Raw genomic sequence first — 25,134 nt, forward strand, 5'->3', positions numbered from 1 at the left:
CGCCGTACCCCCGCAACCAATCGCCAGTGTCCAGCGATGACAGCAACGAGGCTTGGCTCAGTACCGTCCCGTCCATCAACTTTGCAGAAGCTTGTGATTCGTTCCCGCCCCAAGTGGGAGGTGCCAAGGTGCTTTTTCGGGGCGCCCCAAGAGTGAGTGCTAAGATTCTGAGTAAGGGAAATGGACCTGCTTAGAAAAGAAGACCCAGGAAAGACAGCGAATTCCATTTCTTCAAAAGTTACCACAGGGTGAAATCCATGTAATTGACTCCAGGAAGAGAAACTTGAAATGAAGCGGATTTTTTAATGAAAATAAAAATAAAGAACTTAAAAAAAAAAAAAAAAAAAACCCTCAGACGAACTCTTTCTGCCGGGTCCATAACAAAACAATTCTATGGAATTTTAGAAAAGGAAGGTATTTATGAGGCTTTTCTACGTTTTTAGTCCGTATGGTAACTTGTAACTAAAGAAAAAAAAAACTGAGTAAATTGTATATATATACACACATAAAAAAGAACAAATTAATGAAACGTCTTCCCAAGATCCAAATGGTCTCAGAGTTCCTTAAAAATATGCCAAATGTGCCAAGGGTACATCCCTGGCATACAGTGATTATAAATCTAGAATAGGAACTCAACACTATTTTCTATCCCTATGCCTATCTTCTAATTACAATACCCCTGGGGAGTGATTTTCACTCTCTGAAAACCATGCATAAAACATGATCAGATGAGCTTGCCTTGGGATGTATTTTGTTAAATGCTCACTTGAAAGGCAATGCTAAAAGTGTATGCACGGCATTAATTCTCTCCAATAAATTATGCTTGAACTTTCAGAAAATAGGCTAGTCAGTACTTCAACAGAATCAACAACCACTTTGTGTTTTAGAATTAAAGAATCTTAAAAGATCTAGACAACAGGTGAAATTACATATTATATTACAATTACATTAATCACATTATAATTCAATTAATTAACTAATTATATTATAATAGCAGGAAATGTATTGGAAATAACCTGTAGCTTTGTCTAAAAACCTTGGAGTCTAAGACTACATTAGAATTCCTACCAGAAAAATCAACAAGCCTCAGGGTATTACTTTCTTCTTTGTCATCACACACCTCTCAATACATAATCGTTCTTGAATGCACATTATTTCTTTTTCAGTTAAAGTGGCTTCTACAAAGGCCTGAATTACTTAATTCAAACTCATTTCCTAGGTCCCTGCAGAGATTAGAACAGCATAGAGAATCTGCTGGTCTTTCTCATAGTTCAGATGCCAAGTAAGTGGCCAGAAATAATTGCAAATATACCTTTGCACACATGAGCAGTTTATTACCATAGCTATGTTTATATGTTTGTCTTTTAATAATAGGGAAGAAAACGTAATAAGGTAAAAAATTGGGAAACAAGCAGTGATCTCTAGCAGATATTCTTTTAAAAAATATTTTTAACATTTATTTTTGAAAGAGACACACACAGAGTGTGATCAGGGGAGGGGCAGAGAGAGGGAGACACAGACAGAATCCAAAGCAGGCCCCAGGCTCTGAGCTGTCAGCACAGAGCCCAAGGCAGGGTTCAAACTCACCAACTGCGAGATCATGACCTGAGCTGAAGTTGGAAGCTTAACATATTGAGCCACACAGGCCCCCTGCAGAAGTTTTTAATTTAAATGTTTACTTTGAGGAAAGCTTCTCCTTTGAGGTTTGCTTTTCCTTTATTTAAATAAAATACAGAGAACTGCGTGGTGTGAACTTTAAAATGTCAAAGGCCTAGGGCATTAAGAAAAGTTGTAGTACATTTGTATGAAATATCTGCCTAAACTTATACAAAAAAAATATCTTTTAAGTCATGTAAAATAGGTGTGCTTGCTTTGCTCAGGCAGAATGGAGGCACCTGGGTGGCTCAGTTGGTTAAGTATCTAACTTCAATTCAGGTCATGATCTCAGTGTTTGTGAGTTCAAGCCCCTCTTTGGGCTCTGTGCTGACAGCTCTAAGCCTGGAGCCTACTTTGGATTCTCTCTTTCTCCCTCTCTCTCTCTCTCTCTACCCCTTCCCCACTTGTGCTCTGTCTCTCTCAAAAATAAATAAACATTAAAAATTTTTTTTACATAAATGATAATCACTGTAAATAGCATTGCATTATATGACATATATTACAAACCAGAGATTGCAATAATTAACATATGCTTTAAATAAAAAGAATACCTTTATTCTTAAAAAAATTTTTTTTTAATGTTTATTTATTTTTGAGAGAGAGGGACAGAGCATGAGTGGGATGGAGCAGAGAGAGAGGGAGAGACAAAATCCAAAGCAGGCTCCAGGCTCTGGGTTGTCAGCACAGAGCCGGACGCAGGGCTGGAACTCATGACCTGAGCCAAAGTCAGATGCTTCACCAACTGAGTGACCCACTTAGCTGCCCCATATTCTTTAAAAAATTTTCAACGTTTTATTTATTTTTTGAAAGAAAGAGCATGAGCAGGGGAGGGGCACAGAGGGAGAGGAGGACAGAGGATCCAAAGAGGGCTCTGTGCTGACATGCTGACATTAGCAACCCCAAGGCAGGGCTTGAACTCACAAAGCGGGAGATCACGACCTGAGCTGAAGTTGGACACTCAACCAATTGAGTCACCCAGGCGCCTCCAGAATACCTTTATTCTTGGGGACCTAAAAATTTCATCATAATTTATATGATGTGCTAAGCCCTATTGTAAAAAAAAAATCCTGTCATAGTCTCTGTCTTCAAGAAATTAACATTTAAAATGTTTGTTAATTAATTAACTAATTTAGAGAGCATGCGTGCAAGTGCAAGCAGGGAAGGGGCAGACAGAGAGGGAAAAAGAATTCTAAGCAGGCTTCTTGCTGTCAGTGCAGAGTCGGATGTGGTGCTTGACCTCAGGAACCCTGAGATCATGACCTGAGCAGAAATCAAGAGTCGGACCTGACTGGGCCACTAGGCACCCCAAGAGGCTAACATTTAAATTATGGGAACTGAACAGATATAGAAAATGTAGAAGATTTTTATGAAGAAACAAAATTTGTATCCACTGTTAATAAATATTCACAGAGAATTTGGGTTTTTTTAAGCTAAAAAATCATATATTTTCCATTAATAACAAAGACAATCTATACCCAATGTACATCAATACACTTATATGATTTCGATCATTTATATCAATGGAAACATTAGCACAAAAAGTTGAAGCAGGAACCAATTAATGTAATTGCTCAGTCTAGATGGCCTAATGGGAATGAAGAACCTATCAATGTAAAACGAAGTCAGCCATTAAATTTATTAATGGGGGCGTCTGATGGGCTCAGTCAGTGGAGCACAACTCTTGATATCAGGGTTTTGAGTTACAGCCCCACGTTGGGTGTAGAGATTACTTACAAAATAAAATATTTTAAAAAATATATTGATGAAATATATCAGAGGACGTTAAAGCTCTCCAGTATAGTCTGGCTAAATTTTCATCAGTCCATCGTCCCAGTGGAGTAGAGAGTACTGACACACATGCAAGTTTGGTCTTCTTGGGTTGAAATACCTTTGACTCTTTAAAAATCACTGCAGCGTGGGCAAATAGGTTAAATAGGTGATGGGGATTAAGGAATGCATTTGTCCTGAAAAATTTAACAGAAGACCATGGGGAAGGGGAAGGGAGAAAAAAAAGTTAGGGAGGGAGCCAGACCATAAAAGACTCTTAAAAACTGTGAATAAACTGAGGGCTGATAAGGGGTGGAGGGAGGGGAAAGTGGGTGGTGGGCACTGAGGAGGTCACCTGTTGGGATGAGCACTGGGTGTTGTATAGAAACCAATTTGACAACAAATTTCATATTAAATAAATTAAAAAAAAAGGAATGCACTTGTGATGAGCACCAGGTGTTAGACGGAAGTGTTAAATCACTATATTGTACATCAGAAACTAATATAACTGTATGTTAGCTGTAATTAAACACAAAACTTAAAAAGAGAAGTCATTGTTGGCCAAAAAAAAGTATTACATAAATTAAAAAAAAATCACTCAGAATTTATGTCAAAGTTTGTTATTTTTTTTTTAATTTTTTTTCAACGTTTTTAATTTTTTATTTTTGGGACAGAGAGAGACAGAGCATGAACGGGGGAGGGGCAGAGAGAGAGGGAGACACAGAATCGGAAACAGGCTCCAGGCTCCGAGCCATCAGCCCAGAGCCTGACGCGGGGCTCGAACTCACGGACCGCGAGATCGTGACCTGGCTGAAGTCGGACGCTTAACCCACTGCGCCACCCAGGCTCCCCTGTCAAAGTTCTTTAAAGACAAATCATAACACCTGTTATATTACAAGTTTTTCCTCCTGGATCTTCCTGACTTGTTTTGGCCCTCCTGGAAAAGACCCGGCTCAAAAAAATTAAATAGAAAAAGGTTCTTGCAGCATGAACCTAGTATTAGACCATACAGAGTATTAATAAAACCACGACCACCAAAGCAAATCCCTGAAGCAGTTATTCTAGCTTGCAAGTGCTATTTTAAATGTTTTACATAAACTAGAGCAATTTTTTTTTTTAAGTTAGTTTATTTTGAGAGACAGAGAGAGAGGGCGTGAGCGAGCAAGAGTGCATGCAAGCAGGGGAGAGTCAGAGAGAGAATCCCAAGCAGGTCCCGACCTGCCAGAGAAGAGCCCTAGAGCCGGCTGAATCGCAGGAACTCGGAGATTATGATTTGAGACGGAATCAAGAGTCCCATGCTTAACCCACTAAACCTTACCCAGGGGCCTCAAAACCAGAACAAGTTAAAAGCTGGCCTCTCAGATTACACTTTTGATTTATCTTTACCTCGACTATAGTTTTTATAGGTAATTACACTGTCTTCTCAACCGAATTCCTGATTCTCGAGTCTTACATCTTACCATGCAGAAAAATCAGGCGCAGATTAGCTCTGGTTCCAGCATAAACACACCAGGAAGTGGGAAGGAGGAGGCGGCACAGGTGGGAGGGATCTGGGCTGGGGCGGTACAACCGCTAGGGGCGGTGCAGGCCGGCGGAACCCGCGCGAACGAGGTTGGTGTTGCGAAGGGGACTAGTCCAGTGCAGGACTTAGGGCTGTTGGAGCCCAGCTGGTTCCGGTTGGGAAAAATGGCGGTGGCTGGGGCGGCGTCCCGGGAGCAGCTGGTGGGCTGGTGTACCCAGCAGTTAAGGAAAACTTTCGGCCTGGATGTCAGCGAGGAGATCATGCAGTGAGACTGGTTGGGGTCTGAGGCGGGAAGGACCTCTGGGATGTGCACTGGCTGAAAGGGGAAGAGGGGAAGACTAAAAAGTTGATGAGAGTGAAGAAATATAGAAGGGCTGCTGTGGGACTCTAGGCGCCGAATTTGACCTCCGGCTTTACACTGCAGCTTCTGGGACAGGGTGTCAGGCTCCACAATCGGTCGGTGGGGCCTTTTTTCTTAGGAAAACTCCAGATCTCTGATAACTAAACCTGTAAGACTGTCCCTGGAGCCAATTTCCTGATAGATTCTGCAGAGAAGGGCCAAGCCAAATTATCTTTGCAAAAATTCCTTGCTCTGAGCATTTGAGTTTGCCCGATCTGCGTGGTGTTTAATATTAAATAGGACCTGGACTTTAAATGGAGGCGGCTGAAGTAAGGTGCAAATAGCTCCTGACTGAGGAGTCCCAGGTTCTATTTTCTGTTGTCATTTACCACTTTTGGAATCTTGGGCAACTTTTTTTTTTTTTTTTTTTTTTTTTTAAATATTGGGCTACCTAATTTTCCTCTCTGTACCTTAATTTCCTCATGTGTAAACTGAATACTGAGCAGAGTTTATCTTTAATACTTTGATACCTATAAAATGGAGATCGTGACATAATTTAGTATTTTTTCTTTCAATTGATTTAACATATTTGTTGCTCTGCTGCATAACATGCTGTGGCCATAAAGGCTCTTGAGACCATTGGGTTCCGCGTGGTTGAGGAGTGCTGACTGGGGGAAATGTAGGGTGTTGTGGGAGCACGGAGTAAAGGATTCCCACTAAGATTTGAGAAACTTGAAAGGTTTACTTCAAGGAATCACTTTCACCTGAAAACTAAAGTGTGGGTAGGTGGAAGTGCAGTGTTCAGGCAGAGGGGGAAACTTCTTTAATAGTTGGGCTTGATCAAGGAACCTGAAAGTTTTTTTTTTTTTTAAGTTTATTTATTTTGAGAGAGAGGGAAGGAGGAGCAAAAAGAGAGGGAGAGAGACAATTTGTGCTGGCTCGGTGCTGTCAGCACAGCCACTTCTTGGCTACCAATAATATAATACTATTTGAACTCATTTCACTTACTAGGTTTTTATAGTTATTGCACAACAGGCTATGATGCCACGTTGAAAGCATTTTTGTGTACATTTGCTGTGTCTTGCCTAGCATTTTACTGAGAATTACTCAGGTGTACTATACTAGTGTGCTAACTTGAACAATTTGGCATGAATGGCCTGAATTTTTACAGACAGCACAGAACTGTTAACTTCCTAATCAGTGATTCACTTATGGAACATTAAGATTTGTACACAGGTTTAGCAAAATAAACTGTTCTACAATCTGCATTAGCTCATGTTTTGGATGATTCTGTTTTGAAAGATTTGTTATATAACACATTTAGATGTATGTTCCTTATTTTACTTTGTTAAATAGTTAAAATGACATTTATTCAAATGTTACTGGAACTCCATAAATCCTTCCCTGGTAATTTGAATACCAGAGTTAAATGATCCCCTGAGGTTTCTTGCCGTCCTTTTGTAAGAACTCAATAGCAATTAATCTTTTGATGGGATGCTAACTTTGGGGATCAAGTTGATTAAACTGTAAAAGTCCTGAAAAACAGTGGTCTTTTCTTTTTTAATCTGTGATGGATTAGAAGATGCTCTTGATGCCCAATGGCACAGGTTTATTCACCTATAGATCATAACACTGCAAATGCATCCACCACATTAAGAAAATAACCTAGTACATATGCTACTGGTGATGGCAAAATCTCATTTTTTTTAATGATACAGCATTATTATAATTTTTCTTATATCCCATACCAGTATATCTGAATTACAATTTATTCAGATCTTATAATGCTTTCATGGTCTGATATCTTAATTTACAAGTTATTTTTAAAAATTCTTTTCTAATGGTGTAACATATTCACTGTAGAAATCTTAAAAAATCAGAAAAAAGATAAAGAAGGAAACCAAAATTAACCATAATACCACAATCCAGAGATTATCATTGTTTCACTCTTCGTGTTTTTTTCTTATGCATATTGTAATACATTTTCAAAACATAGGGGAAAAAAGAAAAGAAAAATAAACTCTTGTTAATTGACCATAGTGGTAATTATTTGGGGGTATAAGCTCTGGCCTTTTTTCTACACATGTGTATGTGTATACACATTGCTTTTATAGCAAATGGAATCATATGCTCTGCACTCTATCCTATTATTTCACTTACCATTATAGGAGGGCATTTTCTCAGAATAATAATTATTCAAAACTTTCACATTTAGTGGTAGCATATTACATTTTTGAAAGTCCAAAAAGTTGAATTCATTAGTCCCTTTTCCATCAATAGATGTTTTAAATAGATTCTAGTTTTTCATTAATTCAAACAGTGAGGCAGTTAACTTTTGCATAAAATTTCCTGTCTCTTATGTCTTATAAAGTCTTATAAATGGAATTACCGGATTATTTTTAAGGCACTTCAAATATATTGGCCTGTCAATTTTTAAACAAGTTGTACTGACTTGAACTGTTACCCCATTTCACTTTTATGAACCTTTATAACATTTCCTTAAAATAGATCTGCTCATTACGATGTGATACCAATCTTGATATATAATTTTTGAGAATATTAAATAAACAACTGTTTAGATTGTTCTATGTACTCATATTTTTAGCAAAAGAAATTTTAGGTTTTATAATATAGAGATTAAGTGATTTGTATTCCTCGGAAAATATGACTGCAGATATGTAGTTATAGGAAGTATTCCTATGTTAAGGACAGCTCCACAAGCCTATCTTCAAAACAGTAATTTAATTCTTCCAACAAGAGGGTTACATAAAGGTTTTATTATGAACAAGCTGTGGTCAGGATCTTTGTCTAATCAAACTTATATCCCTAGCACCTAGCATAGAATTTGGCTTAAAGTAAACACTTCAGTAGCTCAGTCGGTTGAGCATCTGACTTCGTGATCTCACAGTTCATGGGTTTGAGCTCTGTGTCGGGCTCTGTGATGACAGCCTAGAGCCTGCTTTGGGGATTCTGTGTCTCCCTCTCTCTCTGCCCCTCCCCCACTTACTCTGTGTGTGTGTGTGTGTGTGTGTGTGTGTGTGTGTGTGTGTCTCCCCCCCGCAAAATAAATAAAACATTTAAAAAAATCGTAAACACTTTAATGGATTAATGAATAGTTTGTACTACGTCAGTTTATATTGTGATTATTGAAAGACATAGTATAAGCAGTCTTGTTTAAACAACTTCTATTTTTGCTTCCTGAGGTATGTTTTGTCAATTGAGAGTGCTGAAGAGATACGAGAATATGTCACTGACCTCCTTCAGGGAAATGAGGACAAAAAAGGTCAATTCATAGAGGAGCTTATAACCAAATGGCAAAAGAATGATCAGGAGTTGAGTTCTGATGCTCTGCAGCAGTCCTTCAAAAAAGATGGTAAGTGGGGCGCCTGGGTGGCTCAGTTGGTTGAACGTCTGACTTCAGCTCGGGCATGATCTCATGGTTCCTGAGTTCAAGCCCTGCATTGGGTTCTGTGGTGACAGCTCAGAGCCTGGAGCTGCTTCAGATTCTTTGTCTCCCTCTCTCTCTGCCCCTCCCCTGCTTTCAGTCTGTCTGTCTCTCTCTCAAAAATAAACAAACATTAAAAAAAAAATTTAGAGAAAAAGGTGGTAAGTTAATATAATTAAGTAATGGGCTGGTTTATAGAACCTCCTATTTTCTGTAACTGCTATTTCCTCACAGCTAACTTTTTTTTTTTAATTTTTTTTTTCAACATTTATTTATTTTTGCGACAGAGAGAGACAGAGCATGAACGGGGGAGGGGCAGAGAGAGAGGGAGACACAGAATTGGAAACAGGCTCCAGGCTCTGAGCCATCAGCCCAGAGCCCGACGCGAGGCTCAAACCCACGGACCGTGAGATCGTGACCTGGCTGAAGTCGGACGCTTAACCGACTGCGCCACCCAGGCGCCCCTCCTCACAGCTAACTTAAGCAGAATCATATGTATCCGTATTTTTCAGTTCTACTCAAACTGGAATCAATACTGTTTTGTTGAGACTTTTTCAACTTAGAAAATATCACAAGAATACCTGTTTGCAGATAAAAATGTGGTTTCAGAATAGTTTGAAAAATTTATCCATGTTTTAAGAAAACAATTTTCAGGAGTACCTGGGTGTCTCAGTCAGTTAAGCATCCGACTTCCATTCAGGTCATGATCTCACAGTTCCTGAGTTTGAACCCTGCATCAGGCTCTGTGCTGACAGCTCAGAGTCTGGAACCTGCTTTGGATTCTGTCTCCTCTCTGTCTGCCCCTCCCCCACTCACTCTCTGTGTCTCTCTCAAAACAAATAAACATTGGGAAAAAAATTTTTAAAGATTTTAGTTACCTGTATACCTGGATGAAAGTAAATGTTGACCAACTTTAGTATGAATAGCATTTAGAAGTAACTATTTAGTTAAAAGATATGAAAGATAAACACCAAACTAAATAATCTAAGTCATTATTATTATATAATCTAAACTATATCAGATTTTAGGGTCACCTGGGTGGCTCAGCCAGTTAAATATCTGACTCTTGGCTTTGGCTCAGGTCACAATCTCATGGTTTGTGAGATTGAGCCCCATGTTAGGCTCTGCACTGACAGCATGGAGCCTGCTTAGAATTTTATCTCTTCTTCCCTCCCTCCCCCTCCCCCCTCCCTTTCTCTCTCTCTGCACGTCCCTCCCTCCCTCTCTTCTCTCTCAAATAAATAAATAAACTTTAAAAATAAAATAAAGTAGCAGATTTTAATTTACTTTCTTAATCCCAGCGAGTAGTGTTTACCACTGACTATCTTGAAAATTATGGTTTATATTTAATTCTGGTTTGAGAGGAAAAGCTAATGTAAAAACCTTCCTGACTGCATATCTTCACTCTAAATATTCAGCATCACCTTCTGTTTATTACCTATCAGTTCACCAATGAATCCCATTATTATCAATCTATATACGTATATGTATAATTTTTTTTTCTTTTAAAGAAATGTTGGATGGGCAGAGATCAGGAGACCAGCTAAAGAGGAGTAGGAGGAAAGGCAGAAATAGACAGGAAGTTCCTGCATTTGCTGAACCTGACACAACCACGGAGGTCAAAACACCTTTTGATTTGGCCAAGGTGAGTGCTTATAGAATGAATCATTTCCTAGCTGTATGAAAAAGTGGAAGTGACTGATACATTTCAGAGAGCAAAGTGTGCAAATTGTTCTAGAGTGGCAATTATTCAACAAATGCATGAATTTTATGGAGAAAAAGTGATAATGATGATACATTACTTTCTATATGGTAGATTTTTTTGGCAGCCTGATTTAAAAAAAAATTTTTTTTAAATATTTATTTATTTTTGGGAGACAGAGAGACAGAGTGCATGCGGGGAAGGGGCAGAGAGAGAGGGAGACAGAGAATCTGAAGCAGGCTCCAGGCTCCAAGCTGTCAGCATAGAGCCTGACGTGGGGCTTGAACCCATGAAGTGCAGGATCATGACCTGGGCTGAAGCTGGATGCCTACCCGACTAAGCCACCCAGGTGCCCCTGGCATCCTGATTAAATAATTATTATAAGAGCATCTTGGTTAGAAATGAGATTGAGAAAGATATACATATATACATATATATATATCTTACATATATATACATATATATATATATTTTACACATATATATATATAATATACATAATGGAAAATATTTGATGAAGTGCACCAGGGCTTCATTTTCAGCATTTTGTGTGTGTGGGTTTTTAATAAAAAAATGCACAATTATAGCTGTTATTAGAAGAGTGTTCCTACTTTGAGCCATCTGCCCTTGCACCATCGTCGTCATCATTTAGTGTTTAGAGTTTTTTTCGTATTCTCTCATGGCTCTCAAAATAGCCCTGTGAGGTAAGCAGAAATATTTATAATCAGGGAAATTTGAGAAACTAAATTTCCCAACATAAGGGAATAGTTAATTATGCTGAGATGGCAGATAGGTGATCAAAAAATTCTGAGTGTGATGACCATGCAATAAAACATGGAAAAGTGTTTGCAAAATAATGTTAAGTTCAAGGGGAAAAAAAAAAAGAGAGACTTAAGCCTTTTCCCAAGTGGAATAAAATGAGCAAAGAAGCCTTGTAAGCAAAAGAAAAACACAAATGACCAATAAACATTAAAAGATGTTTAACTTTACCAGTTTGTCACCCTAATTGCCTGGGACTTTATCAGTTTTAGCACTGTAAGTCCAGTATTCTGGGATTTTCCTAAGTCCTAAGCAAACCGTGGTAGTTTGTGTATTAATGTGTATTGGTTGTATTGATCACTAGTAATCAATAAACACATATTAAATCCCTGAGGTATTGCCTATAATTAAAAAAAATTTTTTTAATGTTTATTTTTTGAAAGAGACAGAGCACAAGTGGGGGAGGGGCAGAGAGAAAGGGAGACACAGAATCCAATCCAGGCTCTGAGCTATTAGCACAGAGCCCATTGTGAGGATCAGACTTAGGAACCATGAGATCATGACCCGAGCCCAAGTCATATACTCAACCCAGTGAGCTACCCAGGCGCCCCGCCTATAATTTTAAATTGCTAAAGATTTTAAAAATAGAATACTCAGTGATGGTGAAGTTGTATTAAAACAAGAGCCCCTGTACACTACTGGTGGCAATGTTAATTGGTTTAAACTCTTTGGGGAACAGTTTGGTAGCATACATCAAGAACCAGAAATGTTCCTATCTTTTTGACTTGTTAATATGACTCAGAAATTTAACATAAGAAAGTAATCAGAATTGCACACAAAAGAACTATTGAAAATGTGAACTGATCTGTTTAGCAGTAAGAGAAAGACTAAAATTATACTTCCCTCATTTGATGGAATATCATTCAACTAATAAAATTATTCACCAGAATATATCATTTGGGAAAACATTTGTCATAAAATATTGAGTGACAAATGTGTGAACGAAATACGTAGGTTTGATTTTTTTGTGTTTAAAAAAATTTTTTTTTAATGTTTACTTATTTTAGAGAGAGAGACAGAGAGAGCCAGCATGAGTGGCAGAAGGGCAGAGAGAGAGGGAGAATCTGAAGCAGGCTCCAGGCTTCATTCGGCTCAGGTCGTGATCTCATGGTTAGTGGGTTTGAGCCCCACATTAGGTTCTGTGCTGACAGCTTGGAGCCTGAAGCCTGCTTCAAATTCTGTGTCTCCCTCTCTCTCTGCCCCTCTCCTGCTCCTGCTCTCTCTCTCAAAAATAAATAAAACATTAAAAAAAGGTCTTTTTAAGTTTTTTTTTTAATTGATTTTTTGTCTTTAAAAAATACTTGGAGCGCCTGGGTGGCTTAGTTGAGTAGTCAACTCTTGATTTCAGCTTAGGTCGTGATCTCACAGTTGGTGGGATCAAGCTCTGAGTCCAGCTGCAAGCTGAGGGTGGAGCCTGCTTGGGATTCTCTCTTTCTGTCTCCCTCTTCACCTTTCCTGCTCATGCATGTGCTCTCTCTCACAAAAAACAAAAAAAACTTATTCTATACACACACAAACATTTTCACGTGCACACACATAGAAAGACTGAAGGAAAGTGTTAAAAATGGTGTTTCTTCAGGTGTTATGACAATAAATGTTTTAATTTTTCCTCTTTATACTCTGTTTTCCTCTTTATATATAAATATAAATATAAATATAAAATATATATACAAATATATATAAATATATTTATATTTATACTTTATACTTTATACTTTATATATTTATCTTTATACTCTGTTTTCCTCTTTATATATAAATATAAATATAAATATAAAATATATATAAAAATATATATAAATACATATATATTTATATATATATAAATATATATATGGTGTTTCTTCAGGTGTTATGACAATAAATGTTTTAATTTTTCCTCTTTATACTCTGTTTTCCTCTTTATATATAAATATAAATATAAATATAAAATATATATAAAAATATATATAAATATATTTATATTTATACTTTATACTTTATATATTTATCTTTATACTCTGTTTTCCTCTTTATATATAAATATAAATATAAATATAAAATATATATAAAAATATATATAAATATATATATATAAATATATATAAATATATATATAAATATATATATATAAATAAATATAAATATAAAAATATTTTCTATTTTTTTTTTACTTTTTTACCATGAACAAGAATAGCCTTCCTAAAAACCAGCTTCATTGAGGTGTAATTAAATACATATGTAATTGTACATATTTAAGATATACAATTTGATAAGTTTTTTAACCATCTTAGTTTTTTAAATGTATACTTTAGTAGTGCTAAAAGTATTTTCATATTGTGCAATAGATCTCCAGAACTTTTTCATCTTGTAAAGCTGAAACTCTGTACCAGTTAAATAGCTCTCCATTTCTCTTGCTGCCAGTCCCTGTCAACTACCATTCTACTTCCTGTTTCTGTGAATTTGCTTTACATCTAAATGGAATCAAGCAGTATTTGTCTTTTTGTGCCTGGCTTATTTCATTGAACATAATGTTCTCAAGGCTCATTTATGTTGTAGCATATGACAGAATTTCCTTTTTTTTTTTAATTTTTTTAATGTTTATTTAGTTTTGAGAGAGAGAGTGTGTGAGCAGGGGAGGAGCAGAAAGAGGGATACAGAGAATACAAAACAGGCTCCATGCTGTCAGCAGAGAGCCTGACATGGGGCTCGAACTTGTGAACTGTGAGATCATGGTCTGAGCCAAAGTCGGGTTCTTAACCGACTGTGCCACCCAGGTACCCCAATTCATAACATTTTTTATATTTGCTTCGGGTCTTTTCTTTTTCCTTTTTTTTTAAAGTTTATTTATTTATTTATTTTGAGAGAGAGAGAGAGAGAGCAAGCGAGCATGTGTGCAGGGGAGGGGCAGATAGAGAAGGAAAGAGAATCCCAAGCAGGCTCCGTGCTGTCAGTGCAGAGCCCAACTAGGAGCTTGAACTCAAAATCCATGAGATATGACTGGGCTGAAATCAAGGATCGAATGCTTAACCAACTGGGCCACCCAGGGGCCCCAGGTCTTTTCTTTAAAAATGAATGAATGAATGAATGAATGAATGAATGAATGAGTGAATGAATGAATGAGGGGTTCCTGGCTTGCCCAGTCAGTAGAGCATGCAGCTCTTGATCTCAGGGTTGTGAGTTCGAGCCCCATATTGGGCATAGAGATTACATAAAATAAATAAAATAAATGGACCCTTACTAAGAATGTTGAAATTCTCTTTGTTCTTTCTACCCAGTGGTTCTTGATTTTGCCCCCCCAGGAAATGTGTCTGGCAGCATTTTGGCTGGCACAGCATGGGGCAAAGGAGTACTACTGCCATCTAGTGAGTAGAAGCCAACGATACTGTTAAACACCCTACTTACCATAGGGCATCCTCCACAAAAAAGAAACAGTAGTGCTTAGGTTGAGAAACTAATACACAGTTCTGTTTCCTTCTGCCCTACAGATGATTACTATCTTGAATTTGGTGTGAATCTTAAAATCAGTAGTCTATTTTTTCATATATAGGAATATATTAACAGCATATAGTATAATATACTATAGTATAGTATAGTATAGTACATTTTTAAAATGTAAGTAAATAGACGGGGCACCTGCATGGCTCAGTTGGCTAAGCCTCCGACCTGATTTTGCCTCAGGTCATGATCTTGGGTTCGTGAGATCAAGCCCCGCTTTGGGCTCTGTGCTGAAAGCCCAGAGCCTGCTTGGGATTTTCTCTCTCCCTCTCTCTCTGCCCCTCCCCTGCTTATGCTCTCTCTGTCTCTCTCAAAATAAATAAATAAACATCTGGGGCGCCTGGGTGGCGCAGTCGGTTAAGCGTCCGACTTCAGCCAGGTCACGATCTCGCGGTCTGGGAGTTCGAGCCCCGCGTCAGGCCGTCAGGCTGTCAGGCTCTGGGTTGATGGCTCAGAGCCTGGAGCCTGTTTCCGATTCTGTGTCTCCCTCTCTCTCTGCCCCTCCCCCGTTCATGCTCTGTCTCTCTCTGTCCCAAAAATAAATAAATGTTGAAAAAAAAAAACATTTTTAAAAAACATTAAAAAAAGATAACCATAGTCCATACCTGGATGGCTGCACTATGAAATATTAAAAAAAAAAAAGTAGGCTAATAACATAATGTCATTTTGCAGATGCTTTTTAGAACTTTTTGAGAGCAATCTGTGGTATACATAAATTTGGTTTGTTTCTCTTAACTCAAGATTCCACTGATTCAATTTCTCCATTAAGTCATAAATGCACTTTTATCTTGCTTATAATAGTTTGCTGTTGTGAAAACTGCAGTGAACATTCTTGTATGTATTTCCTTCAGGTACATTTGAGAATTGTTAGTATTTACCTGTTACTAGAATTACTGGGTATAGGCTTTGTTAATTTTTCTTTTATTGAAACTACCAATTTTTTAAATTATTTTTAAAAGTTTTTTAAAAATACTTAATTATTTATTTTGAATTTTTTTAATGTTTGTTTATTCTTGAGAGAGAGAGCAGGGGAGGGACAGAGAGAAAGGGAGACACAGAATCTGAAGCAGGCTCCAGGCTCTGAGCTATCAACACAGAGCCCGATGCAGGGCTCAAACTCAGGAACCAACAGATCATGACCTGAGCTGAAGTCAGACGCTTAACCAACTCAGCCACCCAGGCGCCCCTAGTGTTTATTTTTGAGAGAGAGAGAAAGAGAGAGAGAGGGAGAGAGGGAGAAAAAGGTACCATGAGTTGGGGAGAGCAGAGAGAGAGAGAGAGAGAGAGAGAGAGAGAGAGAGAGAGAGAGAGAGCAAGACACAGAATCTGAAATAGGCTCCAGGCTCTGAGCTGTCAGCACAGAGCCCAATGTGGGGCTTGAACTCTGAATGACGAGATCATGACCTGAGCTGAAGTCGGATGCTTAACTGACTGAGCCACCCAGGTGCTCCCAGTTAATTTCTAAAGTAGTTGTAACAATTTCATCCTCCTACTATCAAGGTAAGCAATTTCTCTTTTCTCCTTCTTTGCCAGTGTTTAATATTGTGAGGCCTTTAAAGTTTTGCCCTTTTTTAAATTCTTGTTTTTATTTATTTATTTTTTAAGTAATCGGTATACCCAAAGTGAGGCTTGATCTTAAAACTCCGAGATCATGAGTCACATACTCTATTGACTGAGGTGTTGACTAGCCAGGTGCCCCAAGTTTTGCCCATTTTAAGTATAAGAAATAGTATTTAATTTTGCTTTCCACACACATGAATTCTAAATAGAGGCTCTGTCATTTGAATAGTTTGTTGATTTGTTTTTGATTTCCATTTTGTTTGGCCTTTTGGATTGTCATGAACTACTTATTCATGTTCTTGATCTGCTTTTCTGTTGAGTTGATGGTCTTTTTCAAATTGTTTTATGGGAGTTCTTTATTCTATATAATACTTTAATACATAGATTTTTTTTTTTTAATTTGTTTATTTATTTTGAGAGAGAGAGAGAATGAATGAATCTCAAGCAGGCTCCTCACTGTCAGCACAGAGCCCGACTCGGGGCTTGATCTCACCAACTGTGAGATCATGACCTGAGCTGAGATCAAGAATCAGGCACTTAACCAACTGAGTCACCAAGATGCCCCTTATGTACTATTTTTTTATTATATGTGTTGTAGATATCTGCTGGTCTGTGTTTTTCGTTTGTGGTATCTTTTGACTCACAGGAATTTTTAAATTTAATGTAGTCAAATATATTGATCTTTTTCTTTGTTTTATGTTTTTTATAGCTTATTTAAGCTTTAAGGCATTTTCCCACCCTGAAGTGAAAAATATATTCTCCTAAATTTTCCTCTAATAGTTTAGAAGTTAAAATTTTCACATTTAGGTTTGTAATCCATCTGAACATTATTTTGAGTAATTTTTTGTATTACTCTTATCAGTAAAATACTTGTTTTTAAAGTAGAAGCATTGGGTTGCCTGGGTGGCTCAGTCAGTTAAGCGTCTGACTTCGGCTCAGGTCATGATCTCACAGTCCGTGAGTTCGAGCCCCGCGTTGGGCTCTGTGCTGACAGCTCAGAACCTGGAGCCTGTTTTGGATTCTGTGTCTCCCTCTTTCTCTGACCCTCCCTGTTCATGCTGTCTCTCTCTCTGTCTCAAAAATAAATAAATGTTAAAAAAAAATAAAAAAAAAATAAAATAGAAGTATTACATAGACGTGTGTAAATATATATTTTATAAGTGGTGACTGCAAGTGTATAGAATCTTAATGTAAAAGTAAAATTCATACCATAAAGAGAATATTTTCTGGTCAGAGTTATCAAATAATGGATAATAACTTTTTTTTCTTCTAAGTAAGCTCTGTGCCTAATGTGCTGCTTGAACTCACAACCCCAAGACCAAAAGTCACATGTTGAGCCAAACAGGTGCCCCACGTAATGGATAAAAATTTTAAAGTCTTATTTTGTTCTTTTAAAAATAGCTATGAAATAATAGCATACAATACATTAATGAACTTTTAATAAATTAATTTTTAACATCCAGGAGAGAAAGTTGTTGAAAACAACATGAAAACCACTATCTATGTTTTCTCCTTTGAGTCAGTTTCCTCTGGATGCTTTCTCACAAATTCCAGTTCAGTTTTTAAAAATTTTGAAGTTGTTGATAAATATTTTTTAAAACATTTTTTAATGTTTATTTTTGAAAGAGAGAGACAGAGCGTGAACAGGGGTGGGGCAGAGGGAGAGGGAGACACAGAATCTGAAGCAGGCTCCAGGTTCCAAGCTGTCAGTACAGAACCCAACATGGGGCTTGAACTCAGGAATCATGACCCACAAGATCATGACCCAAACCAAAGTCGGATGCTCAACCAACTGAGGCACCCCATTAAATATTTTAACATTTTATATTGCAATCTTTTTAAGTGTTTCTTTTTTATAATCATTTAATCTTTTAATCCATTTAGTCCTATGTTGCTTTAGTCTGTTTGGTCAACTTACTCATTTACCAATCCACATTAAAGAAGCTTGCTTTGACTATGCAATGTTTCTACAGCTACAACCTAGCTTTTTAGTTAAGTAGATGCCAATCTTAGTTTAACAAAGTATTTCACTGTTTTTACTAATGGATCTTAATGAATAAGGTACCTTGATGCTTGTTGTTATATAGGTTTCAAAAGGTAAAATAAAAACCATGGTTCACTCATAACTTCCCAGGCTTGGGTAGGGAAAGATCTTCAAATTAATAATGACTTAACTTTTGATTTCATATCTCTTAATGCTTTAAGAGCAGTTTATCCCTCAACAACCTGTTTCTGAGTCTGTATTTAATTCTTAAGTATTTTCTACTCATTAAGCAAACTTGGAAAATGATTTTGAAAAAATGTTTTATCTCTTATACAGGAATTTCTTGTTAGAGCTGCAGTGTATACTGAATTAGTGAGTTCTGAACCATTACACATAGGAGAAATACAGGATTAGGTTTCTGTGAGCATCTGGTCACAATTTTATCAAACATTCAATACATAACCTTATTTTATGTGTGTTTCTGTTTAAAGACACTTTAATATATCTTGTTGATTTATTAACATTGAACTCAGAGCCAACAGCACTATAACTTATGCCTGAAGAAAGCTTATCTAACACATCTATTATATAAGGTACAGCCTTGTGCTTAGGAATACTAGACAACATGTAAGCACTATGCATGGGACCATTTTAAATATTAGGATCACCAAGAAAAAGCACAAAAATGCAAAAAAAGTGATAGTAAATAGACTGAAAATAAGACACTTGTTTACAGTGTGACAGCTGAAACAAGAAGGCAGATCATTCCTTCGCTTGGCCTTAGCGGGAAATCTATACATTTAGAGGCTCAGATTTTTTGCCGCCCTGCTCATGTCCACAAATGGTTGTAAAAGCACCTGGAGTGTTGATTTGGGGGTTACAAATAGATTTTAGTTAGTAGGCAAATTCATAGACCTGGAATCATGAGTAATGATCAAGCTGTGTACTGACAGTTCCACTTTTGGTCCTGTAGGTAAATCTGTCTCCATGTTCTATATGCAGTTCATTTGGTTATTTAGAAAATTCAGAAAATTGTATTGCATGTCTACTGTATGTCAAGAACTGATTTAGGCATTACACATTATAGCAGTAAATAAAGCACTCTAGGTTTCTTTGCTCTCCTAGAGGTTACATCTTAGTGGTTCAAAGGAAACATAGAAAAGACAGTTGGAAAAAAAAATTATAGATTATAAAAACTGCCATGAAAGAAATAAAAAGGGCAATGTGATAGGCAGTAGTTGGTAGGAAGGGAGCTAGTTTAGGTAGAGTATTCAGGGAAAGCCTTTCAGAGGGAGTGAAATTATAGCTCAGAACTGAACAATGAAAAGGAGCCCTGGGGCACCTGGGTGGCTCAGTCGGTTAAGTGCCCGACTTCAGCTCAGGTCATGATCTCGCGGTCCGTGAGTTCGAGCCCCGCGTCGGGCTCTGTGCTGACAGCTCAGAGCCTGGAGCCTGTTTCAGATTCTGTGTCTCCCTCTTTCTGACTCTCCCCTGTTCATGCTCTGTCTCTCCCTGTCTCAAAAATAAATAAAACGTTAAAAAAAAATTTAGAAAAAAAAAAAAAAGAAAAGGAGGCAGCATATAAAGAGATGGGCTAGGAACCATTCAGATTGAGAGAATGACAAGTGTAAAGGAGAGATGGAGACAGGTGTTTAGCAATTATCAGAAGCCTGTGTGGCTGGAGCATAGTGAACAGGAGAAGAGTGATATGTAGAAGAGATTGGAGAGCACCTGGAGGCCATATGTAAAGTTTTATAGGGCCTTATAAGTAGCTTGGATTTTATTCTAAGCACAATGGGAAGGCAGTGAATAGTTTTAAGCAGTGCAGTGATAGGCTATGAATTTTCTTGTCCTGTTCTTCCTTTTTCTCCTGTATTTCTCAATATGTACTCATTGCCCATTATGTATATGGGAACTCATCAAAGCACAGCCCTCAAATACCTTATGTTAATGTTACCGGATAATTTAATGGGAGTCAAATACAAGTTTCTGCTTAGAGATTTTAATCTTCTCACCATGATCACTGACAGCCAAAAATATAATTGACTAGTTTGAAAAATGGCCGCCTGCTAGATTAGATAAAATCTTTAGCACTCTCTTAGATTTTAATATTTACCCAAGTTGACTTCTATGGTATTGTCTCTATATCTCAACTTCTGGCTTTGGGTATCTCAACTTCTAGCATGTCATAGCAAAGAATTGTTCTTTTCCTTGTAGTAATTTTCCCATCCGCTAAAACTCTTGAAGATGTTTCTTCCCTGAAAAGGGAAAGCGAGAGGCATCTATATAAATAAGTGTTTGAATGTTTATGTCCCCTCCACCCAAATTTATATGTTGAAATGCTAGTGCGATTATATTAGGAAGTAGGGCCTTTGGGAGGTTCTTATGTCATGAAGGTAGAACCCTCATGAATAGAATTAGTGTTCTTGTAAAAGAGATCCCACAGAGCTTCCTTGCCCCTTTTGCTGTGTTAGGATACAGTGATCTAGAAGAAATCATTTCTGTGACCTGGAAGAGGGCCCTCACCCAACCATGCTGGCACTCTGATCTTGGACTTCCAGCCTCCAGAACTGTGAGAAATAAATTTCTGTTGTTTATAAGCTACCCAGTCTGTTATGTTTTGTTATAGCAGCTTGAATGGACTAAGACAGAGGCTGATAAATAAAGTTTTCTATTTAAACTTTTAATTTTACAACATATAGACAGAAGTGAACAGATGTATTTTCACAAACTGACCATGTTTATAGCCAGAAACAAAACATCACCCTTCCTCTAAAAGACCCCCATTTTGTCCCCCAAAAAATGACGTCCCTCCCCGGGGAAAACACCTTCCTGACTTCTAACACCATAGATTAGTTTTGCCTGCTTATGAATTTTGTGTAAATGGAGCTATATAGTGTGTATTCTTTTGTTTGTGGTTTCTTTCAATCAACATGGTTTATGGGAATTAGCAATATTGTTTTGTGTAGCTATACTTTTTCATTCTCATAGCTACCGACAATTCTATTAAGTGAATACATCAATCTGTTGAACATTTGGCTAGTTTCCAGTTCCATTGCTGCAGTGACATTCTTGTACATGTCTTCTGGTGAACATATTTACACATTTCTGTTGAGTATATATCCAAGAACTGAATTGCTGAGTCACAAGATATGCATATGTTCAGCTTTGGTAGATACCAGTTTACACTCCCACTGACAGTGTATGAAAGCTTTAATTGTTCTTGTATCCTTACCAGCACTCTTCTGTGTTTTCTTTTTCAGTTTAGCCATTCTGGTTGGTATTGAATTTTGGTTTTCTTTTGCATTACCTTGATGAGTAATGAAGGGTAGCTTAAGTACCTTTTCCTGTGTCTGGTGGCCAGTTGGATATCTTCTTGAATGAAGTTCCTGTTTAGATAGTTTGCCCATTTTTCTATTGTGTCATCTGTCTTTTTCTTATTGAGTCATTTTTTTTTTTATTTTTCTTATTTTAAACCTGTATCATCTGCTTTTAGAGACATTCTTGTTTTTATGATCTCCACTTTAAGCATGCTTATATATGTCCCGTAAACAGCTTTTACTGCTAGATTTACCTTCTGCCAGCTATAATAGGGGACTGAAAGCTACTAGCAAAAAAGGCAAGGTATATCAGGTAGCTTTTCTAGAATATAACCTTTCTTCAGACCCTTGATTATAACCCTTAATTTGTGTTTCTCTCACTACCTTCTGTCATGGTTCCTAGGTAGTATATAAGTTGTCATTGAACAGAACTGAGGTTTTTCTTTTCTTGACTATTTTCATTGTCATTAATTTTTTTTATGTTATTTCTGATATCTTTGTACAATTAGGCACAGGAGAACAGCAGCTCCTTAAAGAAGAAGACAAAGTTTGTCAGTTTATACACAAAAGAGGGACAGGACAGGCTTGCAGTCCTGATTCCTGGTCGCCATCCTTGTGATTGCCTGGGCCAGAAGCACAAGCTGATCAATAACTGTCTGATCTGTGGGCGCATTGTCTGTGAACAAGAAGGTTCTGGCCCCTGCTTTTTCTGTGGCACTCTGGTAAATTGTTTCTTTTATATTTTATTTTACTATCTTTTGGTTGAGTACATAGGGACATTCACATCCTTAGTAATTTCTTTTTTCTTAGCAAATTTCTTCCCTCAAATGTCCAGTAAACTCCAGTAGCAGGAATTCGATTAATCAAGAAACCAAGGTTATATCTTAGTACTGAGGACTGTTAGTGAGAAGAGTTTTGAGTATATATATTGTTGAAGGCTCCAAGTCTTGTACTATAACATAATCCTCAGGTTATTATAGCTTCTATTTCCAGGACAACTCATCTCCATCTTTGTTGTCTGAGAGAATGATCTCAAGAGTGTGGTAGTAATGACTGTCTTACAAACACCCTAATGAGTTGTCTGCAAAGCTTATTCTGCCAGTTGAGCTGGTTGGCAGAAGCAATGGTGTTTGATGTTGGTAAAGGCATCCATTTTATATATTGCCTTGTTTTCCCTTCTCTGGTGCCTTTTTACAGTACACTCAAAAACTAAGCTGAAAAAAAAAATAAGCTAGTAGTGGATGACCTGAAAAATATAGTATCTATAATAAAAAATATGAAATGAAAAAATACATTCTTAAATCAGTAAATATCCTCTGATATGGGGCTTTCTGTAGAAAAACACCCTATAGCTGCTAGTGGGAACTTTGTGCCACTGCAGCAACCTCTAGGCAATTTCCATGTTTTCTGATAAGTCTTTTGAATCCTTAAATTCAAGAAAGAGTAACGTAAAGCAGATTGGCCTTTGAAGTCTTGTAGTTTTATAAACTCAGTATGAAATTGGTTTGAAAAACTCCTTTTTTGTCTCCCTTATAATTGCAGTCATTTTGTAATAAATAGAACTTTTTCTTTGCTTAATATATTCATTATTTTATAAGTAGGTAGTATTCAAAGACAAATGAAATATGTATAGTATAAAAGACTAGTTTTCACTGGTGGCACTGTAATTTGCTTTTTCTGGTTCTTTCTAATAAGACATCTGTTTATAATTTCTTTTGTAAGACTTGGATTAAATGATTAGAACTGGAAGTCTTTTTAAAAAAAAAAAAGTATTATATTTTTTCCCCAATATTCAATGATGGCAAATCTTTGTCCTTTGAAAGTAGGTTAGATTTTTTTTTTTTTTTTTTTTTTTTTTTTTTTTTTTTTTTTTTTTTTTTAGCTATCAAATCATTTAGGGACACTTCCAATGAGATCAATTTTTTCTATGGTTCACGTAAGAAGGGAAAAATCGAAAGAGACCAGGGCAAACTCATTTGGATTTGTATATTTTTGTTAGGTTTGGATAACAAAAAGCACCAATGGTCTCATTTTATTGCCATATCTTGTGTAATTTGAGGTTACTTTTTAGATATATTAAGACAAAATTAATGTAACTATTGGATCATGTGTCTTGTTCTTGTTACTTTATAGGTATGTACTCGTGAAGAACAGGATATTTTACAGCGTGACTCAAACAAAAGCCAGAAATTGCTGAAGAAGCTAATGTCAGGTAGGCAACAATGTTCTGATTGGATTACCATGGTGATTAATACATTTTGTTGTGTCTGTGATTGTTTTTCTTGTATACTGGTATGCAAGATGCAGTTTATTTACTCATTTATCCTACAGGTGTTTAAAAAAATTTTTTTTATATTATTTTTTCTTGAGAGAGAGAGAAGTGGATAAAGGGCAGAGAAAGAGGGAAAGAAAGAATCACAAGCAGTCTCCATGCTGTCAGAGTAGAGCCTGATGTGGGGCTCGATCCTAGGATCTACAAGATCATGACCTGAGCCAAAATCAAGAGAAGGATGCTTAATTGACTGAAGCACCCAGGTGCTTCTCTCAGCATTTATTTTATATTTTTAAAAAATGTTTATTTATTTATTTTGTTCAGGAGAGAAAGAGTGCACATGAACAAGGGAGGGGCAGAGAAAGGGAGAAAAAGAACCCAAGCAGGCTCCATACTGTCAGCACAGAGCTCAATGCAGGGCTCAGTCTCTTGAAACGTGTGATTACGACCTGAGCTGAAAGCAAGAGTCAGAGGCGTAACCAGCTAAGCCACCCAGGCACCCCTACAAGCTTTTATTTATTTAAAAAGTGTTGGGGCGCCTGGGTTAAGCGACCGACTTTGGCTCAGGTCATGATCTCGCGGTTTGAGAGTTCGAGCCCCGCGTTGGGCCCTGTGCTGACAGCTCAGAGCCTGGAGCCTGCTTTGGATTCTGTGTCTCCCTCTCTCTCTGCCCCTCCCCCACTCATGCTCTGTCTCTCTCACTCTCAAAAATGAATAAATGTTACAAAATTTTTTTAAGTATTAAAGCCACATAACATTGAGTAAAAAACTAATAATATTGGATTATAACTGAGATAATAAAATTAATGTCCTGAATTAAATGAATAAGTTAATAAATAGGGGAGAAGGGTCAGCTTTTTCCTATAGAAAAATTCCAATTAATAATGTGAAGGAATGAGGGTTGTAGAAAATCGCCATTTAGAATACCACAGCAGTAGTAATTGCTACAGGCAAGATCCACCAATGGATGCTAAAACTGTTGGATGAAAAGTTAAAGAATAGCAGATTTGCAAAGTCATGAAAAACCAGGAACGACCAAAGATTGTCACAGATTAGACGATAACTGAGGAGACATGACAAGTAACTGTAATGTAGGATCCTGAATTGGATCCCAGAACAGGAAAATAACATTAATGGAAAAAATGTTGGAATCCAAATGAAGACTGTAATTTAGTTGATAGTATTATAGTAAGCTATATTACAAAGCTGTAGTCATCAAGACAGTATGATACTGGCACAAAAACAGACACATAGATAGAAAACCCAGAAA

General features: G+C 37.1%; 1 protein-coding gene across 2 annotated transcripts in view; it reads left to right on the plus strand.

Moving 5' to 3' along the window:
- The first annotated feature begins 5,069 nt into the window (after positions 1-5,069).
- TRIP4 (thyroid hormone receptor interactor 4) overlaps positions 5,070-25,134 on the plus strand; it is a 70,665-nt gene continuing 50,600 nt past the window's right edge. Inside the window, exons 1-5 of one of the 2 annotated variants that reach the window (XR_005795859.1) lie at positions 5,070-5,210; positions 8,489-8,658; positions 10,242-10,375; positions 22,102-22,314; positions 23,726-23,804. Coding sequence is in view for 1 of the 2 variants with exons in the window: in XM_040492958.1 (XP_040348892.1) it covers positions 5,110-5,210; positions 8,489-8,658; positions 10,242-10,375; positions 22,102-22,314; positions 23,726-23,804 (697 nt within the window). In the remaining variant the exon portion in view is untranslated. The remainder of the gene's footprint in view (positions 5,211-8,488; positions 8,659-10,241; positions 10,376-22,101; positions 22,315-23,725; positions 23,805-25,134) is intronic. The other variant, XM_040492958.1, reaches the window with a different exon arrangement.

Source organism: Herpailurus yagouaroundi, unplaced genomic scaffold, assembly GCF_014898765.1.
Source record: "Herpailurus yagouaroundi ecotype Mexico unplaced genomic scaffold, PumYag 184, whole genome shotgun sequence".
Lineage (NCBI taxonomy): Eukaryota > Metazoa > Chordata > Mammalia > Carnivora > Felidae > Herpailurus > Herpailurus yagouaroundi.